Source organism: Perna viridis, chromosome 2 (assembly GCF_037379345.1).
Source record: "Perna viridis isolate PV_CMFRI_1.1 ecotype Kerala chromosome 2, ASM3737934v1, whole genome shotgun sequence".
Taxonomy (NCBI): domain Eukaryota; kingdom Metazoa; phylum Mollusca; class Bivalvia; order Mytilida; family Mytilidae; genus Perna; species Perna viridis.
In genome coordinates, this window is record NC_142446.1 from 52,035,308 (window position 1) to 52,061,321 (window position 26,014).

Sequence of the window (26,014 nt, forward strand, 5' to 3'; positions counted from 1 at the left end):
GTAAAGGAAGTAAATACCAAGAGTAAATGCAAGACTATGAAATCTCCGACACCCACAGTTAAGATTTGAATGTTCTCAAACTTGGCAGTGTCTCATTAGAGAACTTGAAATTTTACCCTTGGCTGTCTGAGATTTCTCTGTTTATCATCCTTAACGGTGTTAGATTAGTAATATCAATCCACTGATTTTGAATATAAATAACCCTCTCCCATTGTTAATCAATAATCAAACAATTTCATATACTGACCATGGATTTGTTATGTTAAGAATATCAACGAGAGAAGATAACTGGTGTTTGAATGTATCTCCCACTGTTGGTTTTCCTCTTGTTGTCCTGGACAACGTCTGTTTTCCACTCAAGTCTTCTAATCTGACTCCAAGTAAATCCTAAAACATTACAAGAAGCATGATATACAATTTTTTTTCTAGACCTAGTCAATTTACTAATTACAATATAGTATAAATTTTGCAATTTGCAATGATGTCTCTATAGCATTTCATAATTAATTAAAAACAGTTTTATTAAATTAATTCACTGGTGAAAGTCTTACACATTGTTTAATAAATTAAGACTGTCTATGGAAAACCCAGGTAGTTCCTATGAAATAGAGTAAATTTTATCCCACCAATTTTTAGTCCGGGTGTTAAAAGAATAGGCCTGCAGCAATGCTAATCTTGTCGTATAAGGCGACTAAATAATGCTCAAAACCCTAGCCGGGGGCTAAGGCACTCTGCCCACAGAGCAACTGGGATGGTTGCCCCAGGTGGTGGAATGGGGTACCCCTGGCATGTTACATGCTGGGGTTGTCAGGCTATAATACGGAAAACCTGACCGCAAACCATAGTGTTGCACCGTGTTGGGAAAGATGCCACGTTCCTCGCATGTTAAAGAACCCTACTGTAGTATTCTCCTGCAGTAGGAACCATAGGGCTCCGCCACAGGAGGCTAAATTGCCCGACCCTACCCATGTCTCCCTATTTCCAGTGGCAATCAAAATATGTCGACCCCATTATCCTTGTGTCCCATCCCTTTTTCATTTCATCATCATTTCATGTTCATTTTATCATCAATTTCATGTTCATCGTCTGAATATAGCTGAAATATTTCTGCTCAGACGTTAAACCCCAACAAACAAACAAACCAATTTTTAGTTCCAAAGTAATGTTTAACTCATTATGGTGTATGAATTAACTGGGATTTTTCAGGGTGAAAATGTTTAGAAAATACAATTTGGCATGTGCCACCCACTGCCTGGGTCTTCAAGGACACCCTCTTAAGTGTATGTAAAATAAGCATTTTTCCCCTTAAATGCACCCTTTTTCCTTTTCATCCTGACCAATACTGAATACACTTATCAGCAATCTGGACAGTAATAATTGTACAATATAAGAGGTGTAATTTTTATCAATAACTAGTAATATCTGAACACAAAAGAGAAGCTGAATTACCTGAAATCTTGTGAGATCATTGACAAAAACATTAACAGAATTGTGCATCATTTCAAAAAGTTGATCCTGTTGAGTGTCTTTGTTTTTGTCTAGAAATCCCTGCACTTTATATATCACAGATCCAGCATAATGTTTGATACCAAATTCCACTTCCCACATCCGGCGATCACCTTTCAAATAGTACTGATGATCCCCGAACGCTTCATGCTGCTTCATCACATAGGACTTATCTGAACCCTGAATAAAAATTAATTATGAGCAAAAAATGTACAAATAGTGCAAAAATTGTGAGTTTATATACTGTAAATGAAATATTTATCATTGGGTACAAATTTTCTTCATTTTTGTAGTTCAAACCATGGATGTAATGTAAAATCTCTATTGAAACAGAGATGCCTTACTGAAATCAACAAGATTTGTTCAAACCATGAAAATTCACACCAATAACTAAAAATTAATTTACAGTTCTTGACATTTCAGAAATCTTACTAATTCCATTGAGAAATGGTTCTTAATTTACAAATTTGGAGCTAAAAATATTCATAAATATCTATTTATTCTGGGTTAAAATTTGTTTTGAAAATTAGTAAAGGGTGGTGTCTTGAAACTTTGAAATAAATTGCCTTTAATTTTCTGTAGGTGTGGACAGATAAGTAGATAAATGTTTACATAATTACATGTAAATGTATGTTATTTTGAGCCTAAATGCATGTATGTAAAGCTATAGGTGGAGTAAAAAATAAAATATAAAGTTATTGCAAAGATTTAGGAATAAGTATAATGAGACTACGCCCAACAAGAAGTACATGTTATAGATAATATTTCTTTAAAAATTTTATGGATCAACAATCTGAAAGTATTAAAGATTACCCCAGGAAATCTGCATTCTTCATCCAAACTCTTCAAAATACATCTTGGAGACTATAAAAAGATGAATATGGTATTACTTTCTTGGTGTATATTACACATTTCAATGTGAAAAAAGAAAATAAACAGCTGATCTCAAATCGATTACAAGCTGGTTCTATAATTTATGGGTGTGAATATTACAATAACTTAGACAACAATGAAACAATGAAAGGAAGTTTCTTTCCACAGAAAAAAAAGTATTGCACAAAAAACATCCTTATAAGAGTTATTGTATATTGTGTGGTGTGATAGATAGTTGTATAATAAGGTAAATAAAATTAACCAAGAGGAAAATACTAATAATGGATGCTGTTACTTTTTTCATAATTTAAATTGTGGAATAATACATCATATTTTGTTATCATCTGATGTTTTCTCTTCCAGAGTGGGCCAAGACTGAAGGTTGACAGATAAGGGTATCATGACCTGACTTAATGCCACCACGGGTTAACAGTTAAGGGTATGCTTACCTGACTTAATGCCACCACAGGTTGTAAAGATGTAAATGCATGATGACCTAACTAATGCCCAACTAAGGTTAATAAGTAAGGCTATGATAACCTGACTAAGTACGACCACAGGTATACAGGTAAGGATATGATGGCATGACTTTAGTACTCCCTCTACACGTTAACAGGAAGGGATGGGAAGACCTGACTAAGTGCAACCACAGGTATACAGGTAAAGATATGATGGCATGATTTTAGTACTCCCTCTACAGGTTAACTGGAAGCTCTACAGGTTAACTGGAAGGGATGAGAAGACCTGACTTAGTGCAACCACAGGTATACAAGTAAGGATATGATGGCATGCCTTTAGTACCCCCTGTACAGGTTAACAAGAAAGGGATAGGAAGACCTGACTCAGTGGGACCACAGGTATACAAGTAAGGATATGATGGCATGACTGTAGTACCCCCTGTACAGGTGAACAGGTAGGGGTGTATAGACCTGACTTAGTGCAAACACAGGTACACAAGTAAGGATATGATGACATGACTTTAGTACCCCCTGTACAGGTAAACAGGAAGAGAACTGACTTAGTGCCCAACAATTTAACACGGGAATAAGTGCATCAATTTTACCAATTTCTTGTAAGTTTTCAATATGGGTTTGTCAAAAAAAGAAAATGACAGTTACACAAGATACTTTACACAAACCTTTTCAATCAATTCGACACATGCAGAATTGTCTGTGAATACAATGTGAGAGAACTCTATTCCTTCTTCTTTGTACTGTAAAAGAAAAAAACATGAAATATTGTTCCAAAAAATAATTCATTGATACACTGGTGCAAAAGTAAAATGAATATTAATGCAACATTTAGTGGTACCCTGCCACATAATGGTGGAAAAAAGTGGGTGGCAAAATGACAAAATGGACTATCTCAAAAACTACAATTTAGATTCTGCTGAACTAAACCTGTGTTCTACAGCACTCAAAAACTGTGCAAAGTTTCAAATAAATTCATATATCTCTTCTCAAGTTATCATCTAAACCGTCAAGGGAAGGATAGATGGACACTTGGATTCATTATATTCTGCTTCAAATGAAAGCTTGAGAGGCTTAAGTGAAATTGAATGTAATACAAACATTACACTGATTTAATGAGTTGTGTCCCTTACCCTAGGTCTACCTCCTTAAACTACCTTAATGGACTGATTATTTTTTTTTATTTAAATGTAGATCATACCCATAAAATTTTGATTGCATGAGCTGTTGGTCAAAGAAAACTTTCTAAAAAAGAATGTAAAAGCATTGTTGTTAATGTGCCAAGATCTGCCTACATTTTATGCTACAATACCAGTATGTAATAATACACATGGGTCAAATATTAAATGCACCAATTCTTCTATAAAAAAAATTTAAATTTCCAAAAAATGTACACATCTCTGTACATTGGCCAACCAGACATAACTAGATAATACATATATAGTTAGGAAATGACTGGAAGTAATGGGGATTTTTTTAAAATGCACATATCTATTTTTCTGAAAAAAAAAAACATTGATAAAAATAAGATTCAGAACATTTTGGGATATATCACTAATCCAACAGCTTATTGTAAGGAAGTATAAATATTATAAATACTTAACAAAAGGACATTTTTATGTCCTTATCCACCTCATAGAAGTATGGTATAAGAGTTTAATAAGTGCCTCATAAATAAACATGTCACATTTTTAATGGTTTAACATAAAAACAATAATTTTTTTTTTTCATAAGGTGAAAAAAACTATGCATGTTTCCTTTAAAAAAATAGGGCAGGGGAGATTCTTTTAGTTAGTTATATATTGTTTATGTATTGAGTCTATGGAGAAACATTCTGACTTGAACACTGCTAATACAAAAATGACAACAACAAAAAACTTACATGTAAATAGGGTGGTTAGAGTAAAAGGAAACACACATCTTTTTTTAATTTGGCCTAACAGATTGTTTACATGATGAAAAACCACCTTAACTATTTAGGCTAGGTGTGTATAACTTAAGATCAGAAGGTACTATCTTATCACATGGCTGAAGATTTTAACATACCACTTCCTGCTCTATGGCAAATACATAATGATTGAAGAACCTGTGTAACTTCTCGTTTGTATAGTTAATACAAAGCTGTTCGAAACTGTTTATCTACAATATAAAAAATGTGCAGCTGTTCAATAAATATACATTTCATGACTATCATCATTATCTTACAAATATTTTTATAACCCAGTATTAACAAGAGCAAATTAACAAAAAAATTTTAATATAGTACTAGCATAGATTATTAGCTCGCATTTTTGGAGAATTATTCATCCATTTAAACAAAGATGACCTGTTCTTAAATGATATGAAAAAAAATTAAATCTGGTTTCAATTTACAGTAAAAATTATTTTGTACTTAAAAAACATGATTTTCAATACATTTTTTCTTTATGTTTCATAGAAAATCATCAATCACAATGTCAAGAGTTTTTAAAAACTTAGAGGTACATGTATCAATTACCCTTTCAGCATTTGTGCTTTATTAGCTTAAATAATGGAAAAAAGTGAAGCTTCTTTGTATTATTTATATGCTTGTTATTTTTTGTATTTGCAGTATCTAAAATACCCTGATATTTGACTATGATTACAGAAATTTAAAAAAATTGACCTCAATATCATTAAGTGTATGTAAAAATCTCAATCTTTTGTATAAAAGATGTACATGTTTGTTTCAACTACACTATTTTACATGGAATATTCAATCTAATTTGATTTTTTTTTTGACATGCACTTGGTTAATTTCACAGGTCATTTATGCAAACATCAGTTGTTATCCTATTTCGTTGACAAGTAATTAAGATAAAATAGTACCTGTGAACTGAAGTGAAGATAAATGAACAATAATCATGAATATAGAAAGGTGTTAAGTAGCACTCCAGCTAAGGATCATGCAAAATGTGATTCATGGGTAAAAAGCCTACATATTTTTATTTTTGATATTTTGTTTGAAATGTCATAGTAAACAGAAATTAACATGTGGTTTTTCATAAAACCCTTGCTCTTAGGAGATGAAAATTATATAGAATGCACTGTTGATTTCAAAATTAAGGGAGATAACTCTCCAAATGACGCTCAAATACAATAGAATCTACTGGATTTTCAATGTATATTATCTCCTAAGAGCAGGCAGATTTGAATGAATAATTACACATTTCATAGTATAGACCCATAAAACAACTTAATTACAAAAATAAAAATATGTAGCCTTTTTTGGGGTGTATCACATTTTTCAGATTTTGCATGTTTCTTACAAAGACAGCTCCTTAAGTCTAATAAAATAACAGATAGCTCTGAGTAACAAACGAGACAGGGGCCTTACTTTGAAGCATTTGTTATATGAATGACTTGTTTAGTCTCTAATGGAAAATAGCCAGGACACTGTTTTAAGCGCAGCAAATGTTAAAAAACCAAAAGCAGTGCACTGATTTAGATATTCAATGGCATATTTATGGATTTTAGAGGGTTTCCTGTAGCTTTAAAGGATCTAATTCAGTCCTCATAGCTCAAAGGAGCATAAAACTTTCTTTCTCATTCGTTTTCAATTTATTTGAAATCCTCTGACATGCTTCTAAACACTTATAAACACACCAACTCCAAAAATTGATAGTATAAAAAACAGCAGTAAAATTGAGTTTTCCTGTAAAATCATTTAATAATTTTAGTTACCACTATTAAAAGTGTTTCATAGTAAAGGAAGGACACAACAGGGTCAAGATGAACAGATTTGCTATGTAACAAGAACAACATCCTGGTAAAGACTGGAACCTCATGCGCAGACTTGACCCCTACATTTGCCTCAAACTCAGAATAAAATTATTGTAAATCGATTGCTATTAAAGTTCAAGTGGTACCAAGGGTATAAAGAAACCAAAGGTAGACCCTGAGGGATTCTGGATGCTGGAAAATTTTATTACAGTAAATTTGTACAAAATTGGGGCAAAATTAGCAACAAATATTTATAGATATGTGCCTATAAGTTATAGTAGACAGATATAAAGAATACTCCCTGCATGTTTATCACAGCAGTGCTGATATGTGTCTTGAAATAAAGGTTCATCTATTTCTCAAACTACCTATACACTATACATACCAAACATCAAAACCTTGAGATCATTATGACATATTCATCACTTTATGAATTCCTACCTTTGTTTTTTTTTTTTTTTTGAAAGTTTTGATGATTATTTTTTTCCCATACATTTGTAAGACGTGATGGATCCCACCACTGCAAGTGCACTTCAGTAATGTATTACAGAACACAAACATTGAAAGGCATTACCTGCTGAGCTGAGATAAGTCTGGTAGTAAGCAATTTATTGTACAGATTTTTGAATCAATGAATGTTACAAGATTTGCCTTATTGAAGTTGATTTACAGCATTGGTTGTATGGTACGAGTACAATGCATATATACATGTAAAATACATTGTATTAAGGCTAGTTTACATGATAAAAGTTTGCATCAAATTTATTTTTAAAGATTTCCTTTCATGAAAACTTATGTAAAAGGAAATTTTGTCAAAGATACCCCATCCGTCATATGAATGGGAAAGAAATCAAGAATGGGTCTGCTATTCGTTTTTTCTTTACATTCTGAAAACTCATTTTGATTAGTCAAAATCCATCGAAGTCAGTCAAAGTCAGTAAAAAAACAGGATTGAGATATACTCTGTTCAAAGTTTGTCAAAGTCTATCAAAGGATTACATGGTAAAAAAATTTTGACATAGATTTTGATGGAAAACTTTGGTCGTGAAAATATGCCTTTAAGAGACTAACTTCTTCGAAGTCTGAAAGAAGCAGACAACAAAAAATTTCCATTATAATTTATACATGTTTTAAATAACACTTTTTTCAAAGTTGTATTTGTAATCTACAGTTAACATCACAAACATTCTCACAAAGTCTATGAAATAATGATCACTGCCTTTTACTTTTGAATGGACCATAAACAGCTCACCCTACATGCACCTTAATAAATGAATACAAGATATTTATTTACATACTAACAAATGACTATATTTAGCATGTAATTTCTGGTCCAATGTATTGGTATTTTCTGAATATAATGTCCGTGAATTACCCAAGTAACAAAATATGTTCCTTAACCCTATTTATAGTGAAACCTAATAAATTGAATAAATTGGAAATCCATTCAAACAAGATTCCTTCTCGGGACCCTTCAAAACAATTTCAATGCATTTTGAACCTGTGTAAATCAAACATACATGTATGTCTTAATGGAACGAATTATCTTGTCTGACGGAGGTTTGGTTTAGATAGATTTCACTGTTTTAGCACAAAAATGAATTCAGAGTTTATATAAGAATGCATAAACATAAACCAAATATGCCATATACTAATTTATAATGAAACAAGCAATTCTGTGAAAATTATTTACATTAACAATTACCATACATAAAACAAAAGTGTTTAGAATTGCTAAAATCATATCTTAGGACAAAGGATGTTATTACTGACAATTTATGACCATGTAAACAATTTTTTGATTGATGTTAGAAGTTCTACTATTACAGAATACCAGATGCTTACATAGATGTACTTCACTAAATTAATCTTTGCCAAGATACACAAAAAAAAAATATCATACTCAATTGGCTGATATTTGACTGGACTTTTCTGTTGCCTTTTGAGTATGTAGGAAATTGAAAGTGTAACCTAAGAGGTATAAAAGGTGTAAACGAATGTTGTATCTTAATTTTCTATTTCCTGTGCAAGAAGCTATTGTCCTAGTTTATCATACATAAATTATAGGATCTGAACAAACACATCACTTAGTGACCTTGCTTAAAACAATGTAAACAAATAATGACCTCAATGTTTGTCCCATAAAGGAAAGTGCAATATTTGAGTAGATCAATTTATGAAACCAACTAAGCAACATCTATATGACAAGTATTTTTTGTTTTAAGAAATCAATGATTTGATGGGTTTGCTATTGGACCAAAGGCCAACAAGAGTATTCAATAAACCAGTACCCAGACTTGTCTGACAACCAATTACATGTACAGTATATATCATATATCATTTACCTGAATTTGCCATAGTACAAATTCAAAACCCATAAAACACTGAGGCTTTAATCCTTGTATTTAACATGGGGCTACAATAATGCAGCTCCTTTGACATACCTAGGTACATGTAGAACTTATCGGTGCTAGATTTGGCTTCCTATTTCAATATTTTCAATTCTGAGTGCTTCTTGAATTTATTTTTAATCTTCCTTATTATTTGGTTTTAATGCTGCTGATGATAGGTTATTCTTTGCAACACATGTACAGCATACTGAAATTTGCAATATCAAAAATATCATTTGTATTTTTTGTAGTTGGCAATATTTTACCTCAAAATTTTCAAATCCAAAGATATCCAAGACACCCAAAAACCTAGTCTGATGTTGTCCAGGATTGGTACATTTGTTGATAGCATCCACCAACCAGGCAAATGTTCTGGAATACAAAGCTTTAGCCATAGCATGACGATTTTCACCTGCCTGAAATTGAAATAAAGACTCAACATTGTAATATTTGAAAATTGTCCAACTGAAAGTAGATAAACAAGGAACCTAGAAAGAGGAAAAACTATTCAAGTCATCATGCAAAAGCAATATACCAAATATTTAAGCACTCTCTCCAAAAGAAACTGAAAAATCTGTTACACAAAAAGTGTTACATGCAGACAGACTGCAAGATGGAAAAGGTGATTGCAATACTTGAATAGCCCCACTCTCTTGAGTTGGAAGTAAAAAATAAAGATAATATACTACTCTTACTGGTCATTTTTTTCAATGGAAGGAAATACTTTTCTTAAACTTAAACTACATTTGTACAATATTTAAAATGTAATAGGCAGAAAGTAAGTTTATTTGGCTAAGGATTGATAGCTGGTAATCCTTGACCCTTATCTTGGCTTATATCACATGAACAGTTATTCTGTTATAGTTAAAACAGAGGTTTATTTAACACAGACAAAAAATATATTTTCTTTTTACAGCTGATCATAGCCGTTATATTCAACCTAGAGATACATGATATACAATCATACATAAATCATGGTGATACAACACACAGAAGGTTGAATGCCTTATCATATTTTAGCTTCCTGATCTTTGTTTTCTAATAAAAACCATCACAAGGTTATTACTTGTGTCCCCCACAACAGGAAAAGTTCAAGATGATAGATATACATGAAAGTGCCTTTCAGAAGGTTTGGGAACAAAACAAGCTAAAAATGTAGAAATAAATTTATGAAATTTCTCCATGATAGGGGGTGCCCTTCTGCACATCTTCAATATGTATATTTTGGGGTGTATCACATTTTTCAGATTTTGCATGATTCTTACAAAGACAGTTACTTAACACTTGTGCAAAGCTTTAACAGTATCAGTTCAGTACTTCATAAATTAAAGATGACATGAAGTAGATATCCCCTAAGCATAACAGATGGACAGAAGACAGAGTGAGTCGATCATCTACTAGACTGGCTTTCTCTGTTGATGACCCAGATAATTAGTCAATAATTGCTCAATAAACCATGGGTACTTTTAGTTAAAAGCAAGTTTGCATGTTTTAATATACTTGTAGTATACATATAGAAACAGCCTATATATGGATATGATCTCTGCATAACAATAAAAAATCCAAATTTACTTTGGTTTGCGACAATCTTGCTTAAATTATGCAACAGATGAGCTGAAGGAACAGAGCAACATACCTCTTGAACTTTGAATGGTATACTAGTTACAGTTCCTCGAACTTGAATTTGTCGAAATAACAAAGATTCAGTCATTGTGTCCTTCTCAAAACCCAATAACATACATATTGTCTCCAGTATTTCCTTATCATTGGAAGTCAAATCACTTTTTTCACCTTCAACATCTTCAAATTTTAAATTCCCTAAAAGCAATATTGCAGATATCACAGAAAATATGCCATCTACCATTTGAGCAGGTATATTCAACACATTCATGGCAAGTCTCAATTTATCAAACATTTTTGTATCATCAACACCATTCAATGTATGACATCCACTTTGATTCACATAGAAATAAGAATCTATGGGCTGAATGAAAAATTGTTCCCTGAATTCAGCACTAGCGCTAGCACCAGCAATGAACTGGTAAAACACATGATAGTTCCGTTCATTTGCTGACTGGAATGTAATCCTGGACTGCTCCAGAAGGTAGTCTTGTACAATACATCCTTTGATTTCTGATTTATCATCAAAACATACTTGCATAAACTTTCCAAATCGACTGGAATTGTCATTCCTAACTGTCTTGGCATTGCCTAAAAAAGTAAACCAAATGAAATTATATATACCAGTATTAAAAAAAAAGGGTTTTATACAATGTTTTGCAAAGAATATTCCAACATGTAGTGTTTTCATTTTAAGCCAAAATCTGATGTCAATACACATTTCATCTTAATTGCAGGGTAGTTGATATGTGTGACATACACTTTTGAAGGAAGAATTTCCTTTCCAAAGTGTATAGTGAAACACCAGTGATCCTCTTCATAAAAAAATTGTAAGAATAAAATAAGTTGTAAGTTAAGACGTCATAAAAGATCTTAAAGAGTAAAATATATTGTGATGTCATTACTTATGACTAATTTTACTCTTTAAGATTTTTTGTAAAAAGGGCTACTAGACTTTTCAAAGTTTAAAATCAATAGTCCACTTGTCAAGTTGAGTAAAGTCCTCAATAAAGTGTAAACAAGTATAGTTTAAGTTCCTGGACCCAGGTAAATGAAATTCTAAAGGTACTAGGTTAGAAATTAAGGGTCCGGGACCTCAGACCACTGCTATTTTTAGCCCCTGAGTGACTATTTAAACTGAAGAAGTAACATGAATAGAACACTAGCAGAACAGTAACTGTTCAGCACGTCTACTGACACGATATGTATAAAGCAATATGCCATAAATGACTGCTTTGATGAATGAAAACTTGTACATTTATATAGACAATCAATTTCTGCATATTTCAAATTTCATTTATTTGGGTCCTAGACCTTCAACCTTTTCCAAAGGCACTAATAATGGACTTTTTTTCAAATGGGCTGTTGATTTCAAACTTTGAAAAACTGAGGAAAAAAATTAACAGAGCTTTGTGCAACCCCTTTCAATATTTTTTCCTTTCCAAAATCAGTAAGTCATAAATTTATTTTAGGAATCAATATATGGAGGAATACTCAGTAAATGATAAGATACATAAACAGCTAAATTAATGCAACATAAGCTGATACATGTATAAGGATTCTAGTGTAATCCATTAATCACTAATACTTAGCTCATGTAAAATGTAAAACATTTCCTAGTAAGTAAATTGTATCACATCCTGATAAGGTAAAATAACTTCAAAATTCTATTTTCACAAATTGTTGTATAATTTCTTCCTTGGGTATATGTGTCATAGGAAATCATATGACATCAATAATAAAATCATAGTTTTTATCTTTAGTTCAAGTTCACTGTATATGTACCTATATACATTTATAAATAACAAAATGCACATAATATGCTTGATAGACCTCTTTATAATAATAAGGAACTTAATCCAGGTTTACAGAGTATCTGACTGGTAGTAGTAACTGATTAAATGTACATGAACATACTAATGTAACCACAAGAATTCTATCAACCAGTAACCCAAAAAGCAAATTAACAGGCCTCCTGTGGAAACTAGATCTAACATGATAATACATTTGTATGTTGGCTTTTCATACTCAAGGACCGACATTAACATTTTGCATTTTGTCGGAACCTTGTCCTATTGGGTAAGTTGATAAAAATTCCACTTGCCCAAATAAAAAATAAAATGTGAGCTGAAAAATATCTAAGATTTTGTTGCCTTTGGGCAAGTATGTTAAAACTTTTATTTGCCCATATGTCAATTTTACTTGTTCTGGGTAATAGGGCAACTTTTCAGTCAGAACTTGCATACTAGTTTTTTTTACTTACATACACCAAATACACTGCCTAAGACATACAAATCTATCACTTTTTATGGTTTTTTGACAAGTTTCTGAAATTTACATTCATGTCCTATCCTATTTTCAATTGATGAACTTCATTAAAATATTTCATTCACAAACGAAGTGTCATAAAACGCAGCACAAAAAAAAATATATATATACTTATGCCACTTAGAATAACTATGCACAATTCAAAGTAATTATAAACAATTATAATCAAGGCTGTGTCAAAAAGCAATCTGAAGTGTTTCCTGGGTGAAAATAACTTCCTTCTTGAAAGTGATGAAAGGAAATGTCCAGACTACATTGTGGTCATAGCAGAAAACACTCAAAATATGACTATGACTACAAGTTTATCATACATGTAGATCTATACAACATATAAATTTTTATATACATTGTAATTTAAAATTTCTCCACAATTCCTCAAGTTAAAGACCACTTAATTAAGTGCCAAGTGCAGTATACAAATTTATTAGCTTAACCATTACAGTCTACATATTAAATAATAACACACACTCATTATTCAACTTAATCGAAGGGAAACTGCAACGGAAGCCATTGAGATGTTAGGAAACAGTGTTTAATGCATAACACCCAACAACTATTTAGTGGTCTGATAAAAACAGTGTTGTAAACTTCAATGTGTAGTAAAATTGACCTGTCCTGATAAGTGGCATATTAAAAAAGATCATTGAATGTAATTATGAAATCAAGAAAAGATATTGTACACCCACCTCACTTCTTTTACTAATTTGGAACGATGGAAATGGACAAATATCTTTTTCCATTGTATGTATGTTTTAATTAAAAGATAATTCATCGGGGGAATGGTGTATTTACACATGGTGTGGGTCTTTACATTTGATTACTATACACTGAATACAAGTGAGGTATTAAATACGAATGAAAAGGCCAACCCATATGTATATGAGTATAACACCATACAAAACAGGAATTATTTCTATTTTAATATGACAAAAAAAAAGAATATTTCTGCATCAGAATCATCCAAGGGTAGGTATACTGGGTAATATAGCATTTGACATTTGCAGGATGTTATATTAGAACAATTATTACTACAGACCCAAACCCGAAACGATTAGCAGTAGACTAATAATAGTCATACATGTATGTAGGGGTTGATTACCACAAGTAATCAAGGGAACCAAGATTCAAGCGGTAATCAAAAGAATGTTTTTCAAGGACAAAGACCAGACATGAAAAACAGGCACACACAACAAAGAATACAAAATAACCAAAATAATACATACAAAGCAACAAAAGTATATGAGCAACTCTGACTCCACTAAAAGCTAGGAGCATGGACCAGGTGCACCAGTAAGGTAAACGTCATCTACTTTTCTAGAAAACCAGCCAAGTTGCTCATAAAAAGTCAAGTTGAATGACCATTACCTAATGCTTAACAGGACAATTAAAATGGAGATTAATTTTTTCCTTTCATTTAAAAAGTATTTTAATTTAAGTTTGATAGAAAGTTTCAGTCTCTTTGTCAATTGTCTAGTTAACTTCCTTGAGGAATCTTATCATGTGATTGTCATTTAATCATAAGAACAGAAGACTAACTCTATTCCCTTAAGTTACATTTATATAACTATATTACTTTCAATAATAAAATTCTAGATATGACTAATACTGTAAACCAACTAATTTTCATGACTGTCACAGACACCAGAATTATCGCGAAAATAAATAGTCACGAAAAAGCATACTTAGACACTATCTTTATATGTTCAAGCAATTATTTTATTAAAAATGAGAAAATAATTCTTTGCGAAATTAGCCAACAACAGCAAAAGGCAAAGGAAGTTGTCATGAAAATAAGTTGACATTGTACCAAATGCATTCATCTATTCTCTACCATAACATAGTAATGCTTTTACATCAATCATTCAATATTCAAATGTTTGTAAATATACTGTAGACTAACTAACCCAACAGGGAACAGAATCAGTCATAATACTTTACAACAATCTATCACTCTAAGGAGCATGTAAATGAGACAGAAAACTTTACAATGTTAACAAATTTTCTATACCATCAACAATTTAACAATCATAATGGATCTCCTTTCCTTTAACAATTCTGCTTATTGTTTAAAATTCAAAGATGTTTTGTTTCCTTTTATTTAAATTATTCATTGTTTAATGTATATACAATAAAGAATTATGTAAAATCTAAATGATGCAGTTATGAAAGAAAAAAATCACATCTTTCATACTAACTATATGTAATACATTTTTACATCTGTATATTGTCTACTTCAAATATTAGCAGTAAAAAAATATCTTCATCACAGAAGCTTTAGGATAAATTTAAATAGCTTTTCGGTTGTTTTCTAGATGTATTGAATATATTTAAGGCAAAAATGACTAAATTGGGAAAAATAATGTGCCACCCATTGCCTTATTCTTACAGAGAACAGTACTTAAATGTTTCTTGATAATTTCAAAATTGAAAATATATGTAATTTCTTAATTCTGGTAATCCTTGAATTCACTTGTAGCAAGTACTTTACTGAAACATGAAAAACACCAACCAGATGCAAGACCACATACATGTACATGTACATGCAGCCAGTGTTTTGAAAGAGGCAGACTGGCTGATAATAATCTGTTTTTAATGATGTTTAGAAGAAAAAATAGCATGAAGCCTAAAAACTTACATCAACAATTTCATTATTGGCACCAATAAACAAACAGTTCGTCATTCCATTTTTGTTAACTTAAGGAGGTAGACCTTTGGTAAGGGACATAACTCATGTAATCAGTGATATGTTTGCATTATATTCAATTTCACGAAAGCCTCTCAAGCTTTCGTTTGAATAAAATAAAATGAATCCAAGTTAATTAGATTCTTACATAAGATTGATGTAAAATACTGCATACAAACGTTCCAATGATTTTTAAGAGTTATGTCCCTTACCCCAGGTCTAACTCCTCAAGTAATTCCTAAGGTTTTAGGAGAGGTGTCTGTGACACCATATGCAAATTATTTACAAAAAGTAAAGAGGGATTGGAAAGAGATTGTGACAGCTGAAATTTTTATAATATTGAATTACCAAAGGCTTCAAGAACTGTATTAGCTTCAAGAATCTGTTGTTCCACCCAGAAAGAGGCATGATTGGTCACTGAACACAGATACTGTAGAATGAACTTAGTTGTCTCAGTCTGAAATCAAAAGAACAACATTGAAACAATGACACAAATTGGTGAAAATATATTTCCACCATCATTTCCTATCTATGTCATTCAATAAGCATTTCACAATTGTAAACAGGGACTAATTCAGAAAGAAGGAGGAGGATATATACCCTCCCCCTCCAAAAAAAGGAAAAAATATATATACATTGTATTTAACATAAAATCATGATTTCCTAAAAAAAAAAAAAATTACCCCCATAAAATTTTGGGACTGTTTACTATGACATTTTAAACACAATACAAAAAATTATGTAGGCTTTCCTACCATGAATCATGTTTTGCATGATTCTTATGTTAAAACAAGTTAAAAGTATATGCTTTGGTCAACATTACAGGTATCAATAATATTACCAATAGAAAGGATACAAAAAAAATACAGGTGGAAATACAACTGAATCTTCAATGAAGTGGAATTAAGAAACAGATTACCAATATGCATGACAAGTATACAAAAAATTAAAATGTTAAACTACTACAACCTTAAAGGAGATCCAGGTGTTTTCACCTAGAATCTGGATAGCATGAATAATTCATAGTATTTTTTAAATGATGAGAACTAAATTCCTTGTTACTATAATGTTCGTAAATTTCTTTATTTCACATCACATGTGTTAAAAACTATTTACATTCAAACTGCACATGCAGATGGCAGAAAAAAAAAACCAAAGTATACAGGAATATTTGGAAAATAAATTTAAGTAAGAATACAAAACACAAGGACAAGAATCTTGCTGTGCAATGGTAATAAAACTAAGCCCTGAAACGGATATGTCTCTTCACTGAGAAACAATACTTATTGATCATCCAATATATAACCATCTGTCCAACTATTTTAATGCATATTACAACATCAAACTCTATTATGGCTGATCTAGGGAGACCTAGTGCTCGTTAGATATAAGTGCTTTATGTACTCAGATATAATAGTTGGAGATCAATACACTCCTCACTAACCATGGGATTTACAGGAATTTATACAGTGTCATCTGACCTGTGCTCAAACTGTTGCTCTAAGACAGCAAGCAGTATATTAATTAGAAAGGAGAAAATATCAACCAGAAAGAGAGAAACACTAACAAATGAATGCAATTTATTTTTAGAAGATTTTTAATGTCTTTTTCCTTATTTCAAATTTATTGCATTTTTGAAAAAAAAGAGTTTAAATGGACAAAATTATCTATATTTATTTCACTTAAAAGTGAATCTTTTGATCATATTTTTTCATCTAAATCAATGATATCCCTATAAATTTATCAAGCGAATGAACCTATTACAGGAAGTCACATGTAAGTTCATTTCTAAATTAATATTTTACTTTTAACAATTTCCTTCCATTAATTAGCTGATATGAAATCAAAATACAGAGTTCCTGTCATAGATGTAAATATGGTACAGCACTACTAATCATTGTTTAGATCTTAAAGAAAAGGTGTACCGGTCCATGACTTCATGATACTACACCTCTTGAATGTCTTAGTCACTTTGTATAGTACTAGTTCAAAACTTTTAACACATATGGACTTTGATAGTAGTACAAATGTACCATTATCTTTGTCATAAAGAAGCCAATTTGATCCACTTTATAAGGTCAATGTAAAACTTACAAAAATGTACATTTGTACTTTCTTAGAGTGATCCATCACTGATGAGTAAATCAATTACTCATGTGTGTGTATGACAACCTGTTAATCTTTGCACAGCACAGGGGTAGATCCAGAGATCTTGAAAAGGAGGGGTTCCAAACAGTTATATGCCAGTTTTTTGCAAAAAATTATAACCCTCTGTTAACATATCAGTAAATTTGTTTCCACATCTGATCAACTTAAACTTTAACAAAAGACTCATAATGACTTTACACTATAAACATATTAATTTTCGCTATTTTCATGGTGGTACAGAATAGCACAAAAATAGTACCTGAGAGATTGACTTTTTACACACTTATATAACACTTATCATTTTTAAAATTGTGAAAATTTGATACCTGCGAATATGTTCAATGGACAGATTCTGCGAAAATTATTATTTTCAAAGTATTCCATAAGTCATACAGGATAATGAAGTTAGATGCCCTTACCTTTCCAGCACCACTTTCTCCACTAATAATACATGACTGGTTTACACCAGAAGTTTTCAGGTTCTGGTAAGCCTCTTCACTTATGGCAAACACATGGGGTTCTACTTGGCTTAACTTTTTATTGTTGTACTCTTCTATTTGTTTCTACAAAAAGAGAAATAGATGAATGTAATAATATTTCAAAACAAACAAGATTTTGCATGCTACATCATGCTAAGAATACCCCTACACAACCATTTACGGTAAACAGGGAGTAGATAAGCCTGAAACCTGGGATGGGGAGACATGGAACAAGTCATCATTCAAATACAATAACATACCAAAAATCCAGTGATCAAATTTAAGGGGAAATACTTGATAAATGCAAGTTGAAATTCAATTTTGCTAGTAAAAGTTATTTCCACTTGCTAAAACTTTCTAAGGAAAATTCTGAAATTCAATCCCTGAAATCTAATCATTACCTCTAACAGAAGCTGAGTAATGTTACTGATGGATGGACAGACTGATGGACTGACAAGGCAATTGTAAGATAGTGGGAGTGAGGGTCTAATTACATGAACATGTAGCACAAATTACACAGGAAGAGTTTAAAATACAATGTACATGTATAGGTATAAAATCTGTTGTCAAGAAGTCTGAACTGAATCAAAGTGTCTTTATTTATTAATAAATAAAGTGGCCCTAAATTACTTGATCCAAAACCCCAGTAGATTCAAATCAACTTTGCACAAATTGATCAGTTACGTTTCTTCTTACATAACTGTCAGGAAATTCCCTGATGCAACTGAGTCAGACAATCATTCAAATAATTTCTGCAAAATTGGTCTTTTCTTATCTCTGTGCCATACAAAGCATTCAAATTTTCAATTTGGAAACACATGCTGTGCATTAAGTGACTTGTAACTAATGTAGCAGTAGATTTCTATCAAAATAAAAAAAACAAGCAAAAATATATTGTGAATGTAAAAAAAAGCTGTATTTTATATGTTCAAAACAATACATGTACTGTTTTCGATGAAGCTGACTATCATATCCTACTTGATACACTGTGCTTGGTTTGATATTTTCCATTTCCTCTCAAACAAGGAGCAAGTGAATTTTGTGGATGACAGAAATATGTTATCTACATGTCACTTTCCCAAAGTCTGAATCTTAGGATTTTATATGTTAGGAAAGTTTACTTTTGAATTTCATGTGGAACTTTCCTATGAAAACTTTAAAAATGCTACAGGATTTAAAAAAGCTTGATTATTTGGTTTTTCTTAGTGACAAATATTATATGCACATGTACATGAACAAAATGCAACTGATAATAGAACATCAGTCATACCAAGATAAGAAGCTCTAAATCTTAAATTGATACTGCATCTCATTATTTACAACATTTCTGTTTGGAAAGCAATTGATTTTTCTGTTGTACATTTCTACAATGTCTAAATCTGTTGTCATATTTCATGTAGAACCAGTTGATCCATCTCTCGATGTCTTTCAGCATTTATTGTATAAAACCAGGAAAGGAAATTGTTCTGGGTTGTAAACAAATGCCTACCTCAGATTAAACTGACATCAACAAATTCTAATTCTTATATTCAAATGAATCTAACCAACCATAATGAAGGGTTTTATTTCTTTAATATGTAAATACAGCCAATGAAATGACGCTGATTAATGACTGCTGTAAAAGTCTTGAATAGTAGTTGTCATTTTTCTCTACAAATAATATGCAGGTATTACTGCAATGAGGGTTATTGGAGAGTAAGAGATGTTGGTATTGACTAATGGGGCAGATGGAATCAATTGATAGAGTCCAACAAAAATGCACTGAAGATGTTGAGCTGTTTCTCTTATAACAAAAATTGTTCATATCAGCAGGGAGATGATGTGGAGCTCCAGTGAATACTGAGGAGGGTGCTCAATTTTTCAAATGTATATGGTTACTCTAGCAGTCATGGCAAAATGTGTCTATGCTGTAAGGATTTGTTTTGTTAGGAAAGCAGTCATTGACTGTGGGAAAGTTGATTTTATATGAATTTTTCCCCGAGGAAACCTCAATTTCTGAAAAATCCTGGAACACTGAATGTTGGACAAAATTTCAGAAATTTTCACATTTTTCTTAACCTTAACATATAGCCTAAGGAAAAGTAATAATATCCAGTTCAGTCAGACAGATCAAAAATCTATTTCACCAAGTCTGACTCTAGATATGTACTTGTCTTGACTGTGCCTATAAAAATGCAGACAGGATGGATGACATTTGGGACAACAAAACACCACTTAAGAAAGATTTGAGAAGAAATACATCATTATACATAATAATTATACATTTATCAAGGATTTAAAAAAAAAAACCTTACTATGCTATCCAGTATAAACTCAAGCATATTTTTTGGGCAAAGTCAAACTTAATACTTTCAACACTAGATGATTAATTTATAGTTACATCTTAGGCCAATGCCTGCTCTAAATGCCCCTTTTCTTTTACTTTACATGACAGGGTTACGACAATTATATGATCTGATAAAACATATTTACCTGTCCATATATATCCAAAGATTTATATGGGTTCACTGCTACTAATATAGTCCCTGTAAAAGTCTTGTATTCAGTCAAGGATCATATCAAAGAAAGCAATACAATACACATTAAAAATCAACATTGAAATAAAACATTCTATTAACATATATTTAATTAAGAAAAGTGTATGGGTTTGGTGCAATTATTTTTTAGACCCTTCCAAGATAACTACAAGGTAGTTGATGAGCATGCTTAACATCTACTTCAGGGTGGGAAGTTCTTTTTCCCCAAGACTTATGTCAGAGTAGTACTGTCAATTAAGATAAAAGGGTCTATTTAAGCAATAATAAATTTTAAAAGAACCCTTTAGATGCTGCATTTTGAATAATGTTTTATCAATACTTGAACTTAATGACTTTGAATTTTCAGAGCAGTCATGATTTTGAAAGTTACACTAGTAAACAAATGCTCCTGAATGCAAAGTTTTAGCAGGTTTAATGAGTGTATATTCCACCTTTGCACCAATATTAACTAAAATACAATCTTCATGGAATAAAATCTTTATATCAAATGGTATATTTTGTATAATACATTAAATGTATTCCCTTACAAATATAAATACAAGCACAGGTTAACTGAAGCTAGATTTTTGTAGTTAATGCTCTACATTCTTAAAGCATTATGGCCTATACAAGGTGTAATTGTTAACGTCTTAAATGCAACAGAATAGGAAATTCCATCCAGCATGTGTAAACATAACCTTATGGCCATACTGCAGTCAGACAGCTAAGATATAATTGAATTTTCAATTACAAGAGTTGATGGTGTTATCATCCATACAATCCTGCATGTAATGCCTGGTGGGAACAAATCACTTGAATAATGTAAACAAAGGAAACAAGAAAATGACAGTCAGCTGTGAGGCATTGATTTACCTTTTCAGGTAATTATGAATGAGTCACAAGTAATCCAATACCCTAAGCATCAATATCATTGTAAAAGATTCATATTTTTCCAACAAGAATATAATACATGACTAGTGTTACTTTACTCTAATTTTTTTGTTTATTCAAGAAAGACACAGCAAAATAAAAATTGTGTATAAATCCAGTTTGTCAGTCTTTATATTTGTTTTATTTAGGAGTACTTACATATTATATATGTAAATGTTAACTGATTTTGGTACATTTGGCTTGGATTCTAAGGAGGAGGACCCAGCAAACCCCTCTTCAATTTGGAAAAAAATTGTCCCTGTAATTTTAATTTTCCTCAAATTCTACACCATAAAATTGACTTGTCTCACTCCACCTGGCCTTTTATTCAATGAAACCTGAGTTCCTTATTTTGCCTCTTTTTATCTTCTATGAAATTATGATTCTTGTTTACTACCAGATTATTCATTGGCAATCTGGTGTAGTACTGGTAGTATTAAACAGATTTGATTATTGAAAATAGTTAGATTAGAATTATATCAGGAATAAATGTGTTATAATGATGGCGATCAATACCACCACATTTTATCTGATCTTGATAAGTTGATTGGATCAATTACATTTAAGATAATTATACTGATTACAAAAAGTTTAAAAGCATAAAAGCTAATAATACTCTGTTTAGTGCTCATGTACATTGCAACAAGAATACCAATGCCTAAATATATAATAGTACAAAGAGTGCTTGAGCCAATTAAATGTACATGTATATGTATCAACATTTTAAACCAGAACCTATTTCTTTCTTTTTTACTACATTGTACAAGTGTATGTGTACATCTACCCAGCCGAAAAAAAAACAAAATTGTCCTTTGAAAATTGAGAAAGGAAGTGCAAGTAAAATGAATATCACTGGTTATACCTCTACATGTACATGTATTTCATATTTAGAAGCTACATTAAAATCTATCTCAAAAAGGAAAAAGACTAACAGTTGGACAGTCTATTGTACATTTGTAAAGTAAAGGTACATTGACATTATTCTTAACTCCGGTATATAATCAATCCAAAAATTTGTAGGTGTTAATTTTTTAATGCTTCAGCTACAAGTAGCAAACTTGGTACATACAAAATATAAAGTGTTACAGTTCTGCAAAGTCTAACAAAGATGAAGCTCAATGTTACTGTTAGTTATAAACATGTCATTATTTAAAAATAACAAATGCATGTAGTTGAGATTCAATGAGGACAGTTAACTAGACAAATATATGATGGGTAATGTACCTATGTGTTACCACCTAATTAATCATTTTCTACACCTTTCAAATCTAATGAACAGTCTGTCTGACATATTGACCGGAATGCAATACATGTACCTGTAACCTTATAAGGTCAAATACAATGTAACTTCTACATGTACTTGACACATGTACATGGTACTGTATTACATATAAGTGCCACTTAACTACTAGATCTTTTTTACTAATCATTATACCATTATCCCAAAAGAAAATATATCATACTCAGGTATTCAGGTTTAAAGATCATTTTGTTTTGTTTGGTAATAAAACTATGAAGTAGGTGTTATTATGTACTATTTAACCTTAATATGAGTACATACAGCGAATCCAGTCTAAACCAAACCCTGAATAATCTGAAAACCTGTCAAAATTGAACCCTGACTGATCTGATAACCTGTCTAAACTGAACCCTGAATAATCTGAAAACCTGTCAAAATTGAGCCCTGACTGATCTGAAACCCTGTCTAAACTGAACATTGAATAATCTGAAAACCTGTCTATACCAAACCCTAAATAATCTGAAAATCTGTCTTGACTAAATTCTTTTTACAGACCCTTTATATCAGTTAAAGTACATTGATAACCTTAGTAAACTGAACAAATTTTAGGGGTTTGGTTTGGATAGGTTTTACTGTATAGCATCTATAATTTAACAAGTCTTATAAGTGCATGCAGACCATGATAACAACGAGAAGTTTTAGTAATGTTGGAAAATATAACCATATTGACATTTTCGTCTAGAATACATGTACATTGTAGTTAACTTTGGGGAACAGAGTTGGTCTTTCCTTGATTGAATGACCATTACCTGATGAAATGTCTTACATGCATGTAAATGTAAGTGTTGTTAACTGGAAAATTAGCAGTGAGATTTAAACTTGTAGCTACATGTATTTCGAAAGTTTGAAAGATTTCACAGTCATTCAATCAAGGGATAACCAACTCTATCCCCTGAAATTAATTAATGTTATGTGGTGTAAATTGTCATCCTTTACATGTAAATGTATTGGCTTTTATTTGTCAACATCCTTGTCAATCTTATTATCAACAGTATGTGTTTAATGTAAGGAAATTATAACACTTGCAACAGATTCCTTTAAATATCAACAGTACAATACACACTAGTACTTGTTCATTGTATGTCCAATACAACAAAACATGTTAAAAGGATACATATATTTTATCCTGTTTGTATCTAGTTTTTAAATTGATATTAATCCCATTTTCATCAATATCACTGATAATAATCATGTCCCGCACTCCATCTTCTGGTCTAACTCCTGAAAAAAAGGAACTATAATTAATCAACAAGCACAATGGCAGAGTTTGAAAGTACAGATCAAAGCAACGATCTACAAAAGATGTGTTAATAAAATGAGGATGCAATTCAGGCACTACATGTATATTGTATTTTGTTTAAATTGTGTAACAGTGACCAAATGCTTAAATGTACTATCAGATTTAAATTAAAACCATTTGCATTTTTAAATAAATGGTTTTTTTTCAGAATCTAGACAGCAATAAAAGTAATGCCTTAAAGAAAGCAAGGGTAAAATATACTTAAACATTTTTTTTAAATGTTTCATTTCACTACAGAATTTTCATGTAGAAAAGTGACAGCTTGGAAAGCAAATAGTAAATTGTCATTTAAATCTCCTTGTAAGAAATAATATATCTTAGTGATATTTTTCAACCACTGTTTTACAAGAAAATAATTGTAATGTACATTTGTTCCTAACCATCTCAGTTCTCAAAGCATTAGATGGGTTAACAAAAAAAATTAAGTCATTATACCATTAAAATATCTAAATGAATTCTTAAAATCGGCTTTTGTAAGAAACGATTCAACTCAATACACATGTACCCAAAACACAAAATAGACCTGTCAGTCCCAGAAAATTAAAACATACAATGTATATGAAGGATATTGTCTAAAATGATAATTATACATGCATTTGTATGTGGGATTAAACTTTAAAAGAATAAATGCAGTTTCTGAAAATGGACAAGCCAAACTTATGGTTACAAGTACATATGTGTGCACCTCATCTTCAACTACAATTATAATACAAATGTTCATGTACCCATATACCTTAACGTTGAGAGACATGTTTCTGTACCCAAGACTTATTTTAAGGGAAAATAATTTAAAAGTTCCCCATGTCTTGCATTACAATGTGAAATAATAAAATTAATGATTGCAAAAATACATGTACAATACAACTGTACAATAATAGAATTGAATTCAATTGTAAATATACATCTATTTTTTTATGATACCATATCATGACAAAAAACTGTGTGTACATGACAAAAAGTATGCAAAAAATGACTAAAAAAAAAAATTTGATTTTAAAATGAGTTTACATATTGACTAAAATTACTAAGAGCTCAATAAGCTTAAAATACAGGAAATGAACCTTTAAAAATTCATTGTAAATGCCTTACTGACAAAAAAAAGAAACAAATTGTCTTAATCAGTTTACAGTTTGAGACCTACATTGTATCCAAATGTTCAGTAGTAATGCATGTGCATAACTTCTGGGTTCTAACTTCTAGTGATTTCTAGAGCTAAAGTAAGTTGAAAAGATGGAATGTTTAAATGTTTTAGTTCCTTCCTGTGCATATAGGTACAGTTTGCTTATACCCAAGCAGGGACTATATGTTGTTGCTAATAAACACTCCCTGTCCCAAGTTACAAATTTTGAAAAATGAATTCATGGAACATGATGTCTTGATGAATTTTAAAATAAATAAGAAGATTACTCAATACTCTGTATTTTGCCGTTTAAGTTCTTACCGTGCTTAGCCATAGTGCTAAATTTTGGCCAATTTCAATTTTCTTTTTAAGACACCGTTTACATCCTTTATGATTAAACAGCTTCATCAATACACACTGACTCAGACAATGAATAAGTCGACTGCTTCAGTCTAGTGTGTCCGTTGCACGGTTGTCGTAACATACGATAATAACAAAAAATATATTGGCTTTCTCATTAGAATAGATAGAATATATTTTGTCTTATGTTATTAACATCGAAAATTTTGAACACATGAGAAATATTATGGAAATTGAAACATTTTTTTTC

General features: G+C 31.3%; 1 protein-coding gene across 6 annotated transcripts in view; it reads right to left on the reverse strand.

Moving 5' to 3' along the window:
* The window catches only part of LOC148625718 (unconventional myosin heavy chain 6-like), a 77,402-nt gene extending 51,533 nt beyond the window's left edge, over nt 1–25,869 (reverse strand). For all 6 annotated transcript variants that reach the window (XM_088569437.1, XM_088569435.1, XM_088569434.1 and 3 more), the window contains exons 1-12: nt 25,726–25,869; nt 24,099–24,205; nt 20,711–20,773; nt 18,179–18,322; nt 15,960–16,068; nt 10,617–11,191; nt 9,247–9,396; nt 4,896–4,988; nt 3,518–3,592; nt 2,320–2,370; nt 1,450–1,686; nt 248–387 (exon numbers count right to left, since the gene is read on the reverse strand). In XM_088569437.1, coding sequence (XP_088425563.1) covers nt 248–387; nt 1,450–1,686; nt 2,320–2,370; nt 3,518–3,592; nt 4,896–4,988; nt 9,247–9,396; nt 10,617–11,191; nt 15,960–16,068; nt 18,179–18,322; nt 20,711–20,773; nt 24,099–24,205; nt 25,726–25,738 — 1,757 coding nt within the window. In that variant the 5' untranslated portion in view covers nt 25,739–25,869. The remainder of the gene's footprint in view (nt 1–247; nt 388–1,449; nt 1,687–2,319; nt 2,371–3,517; nt 3,593–4,895; nt 4,989–9,246; nt 9,397–10,616; nt 11,192–15,959; nt 16,069–18,178; nt 18,323–20,710; nt 20,774–24,098; nt 24,206–25,725) is intronic.
* Between the last annotated feature and the right edge of the window lie 145 nt (nt 25,870–26,014).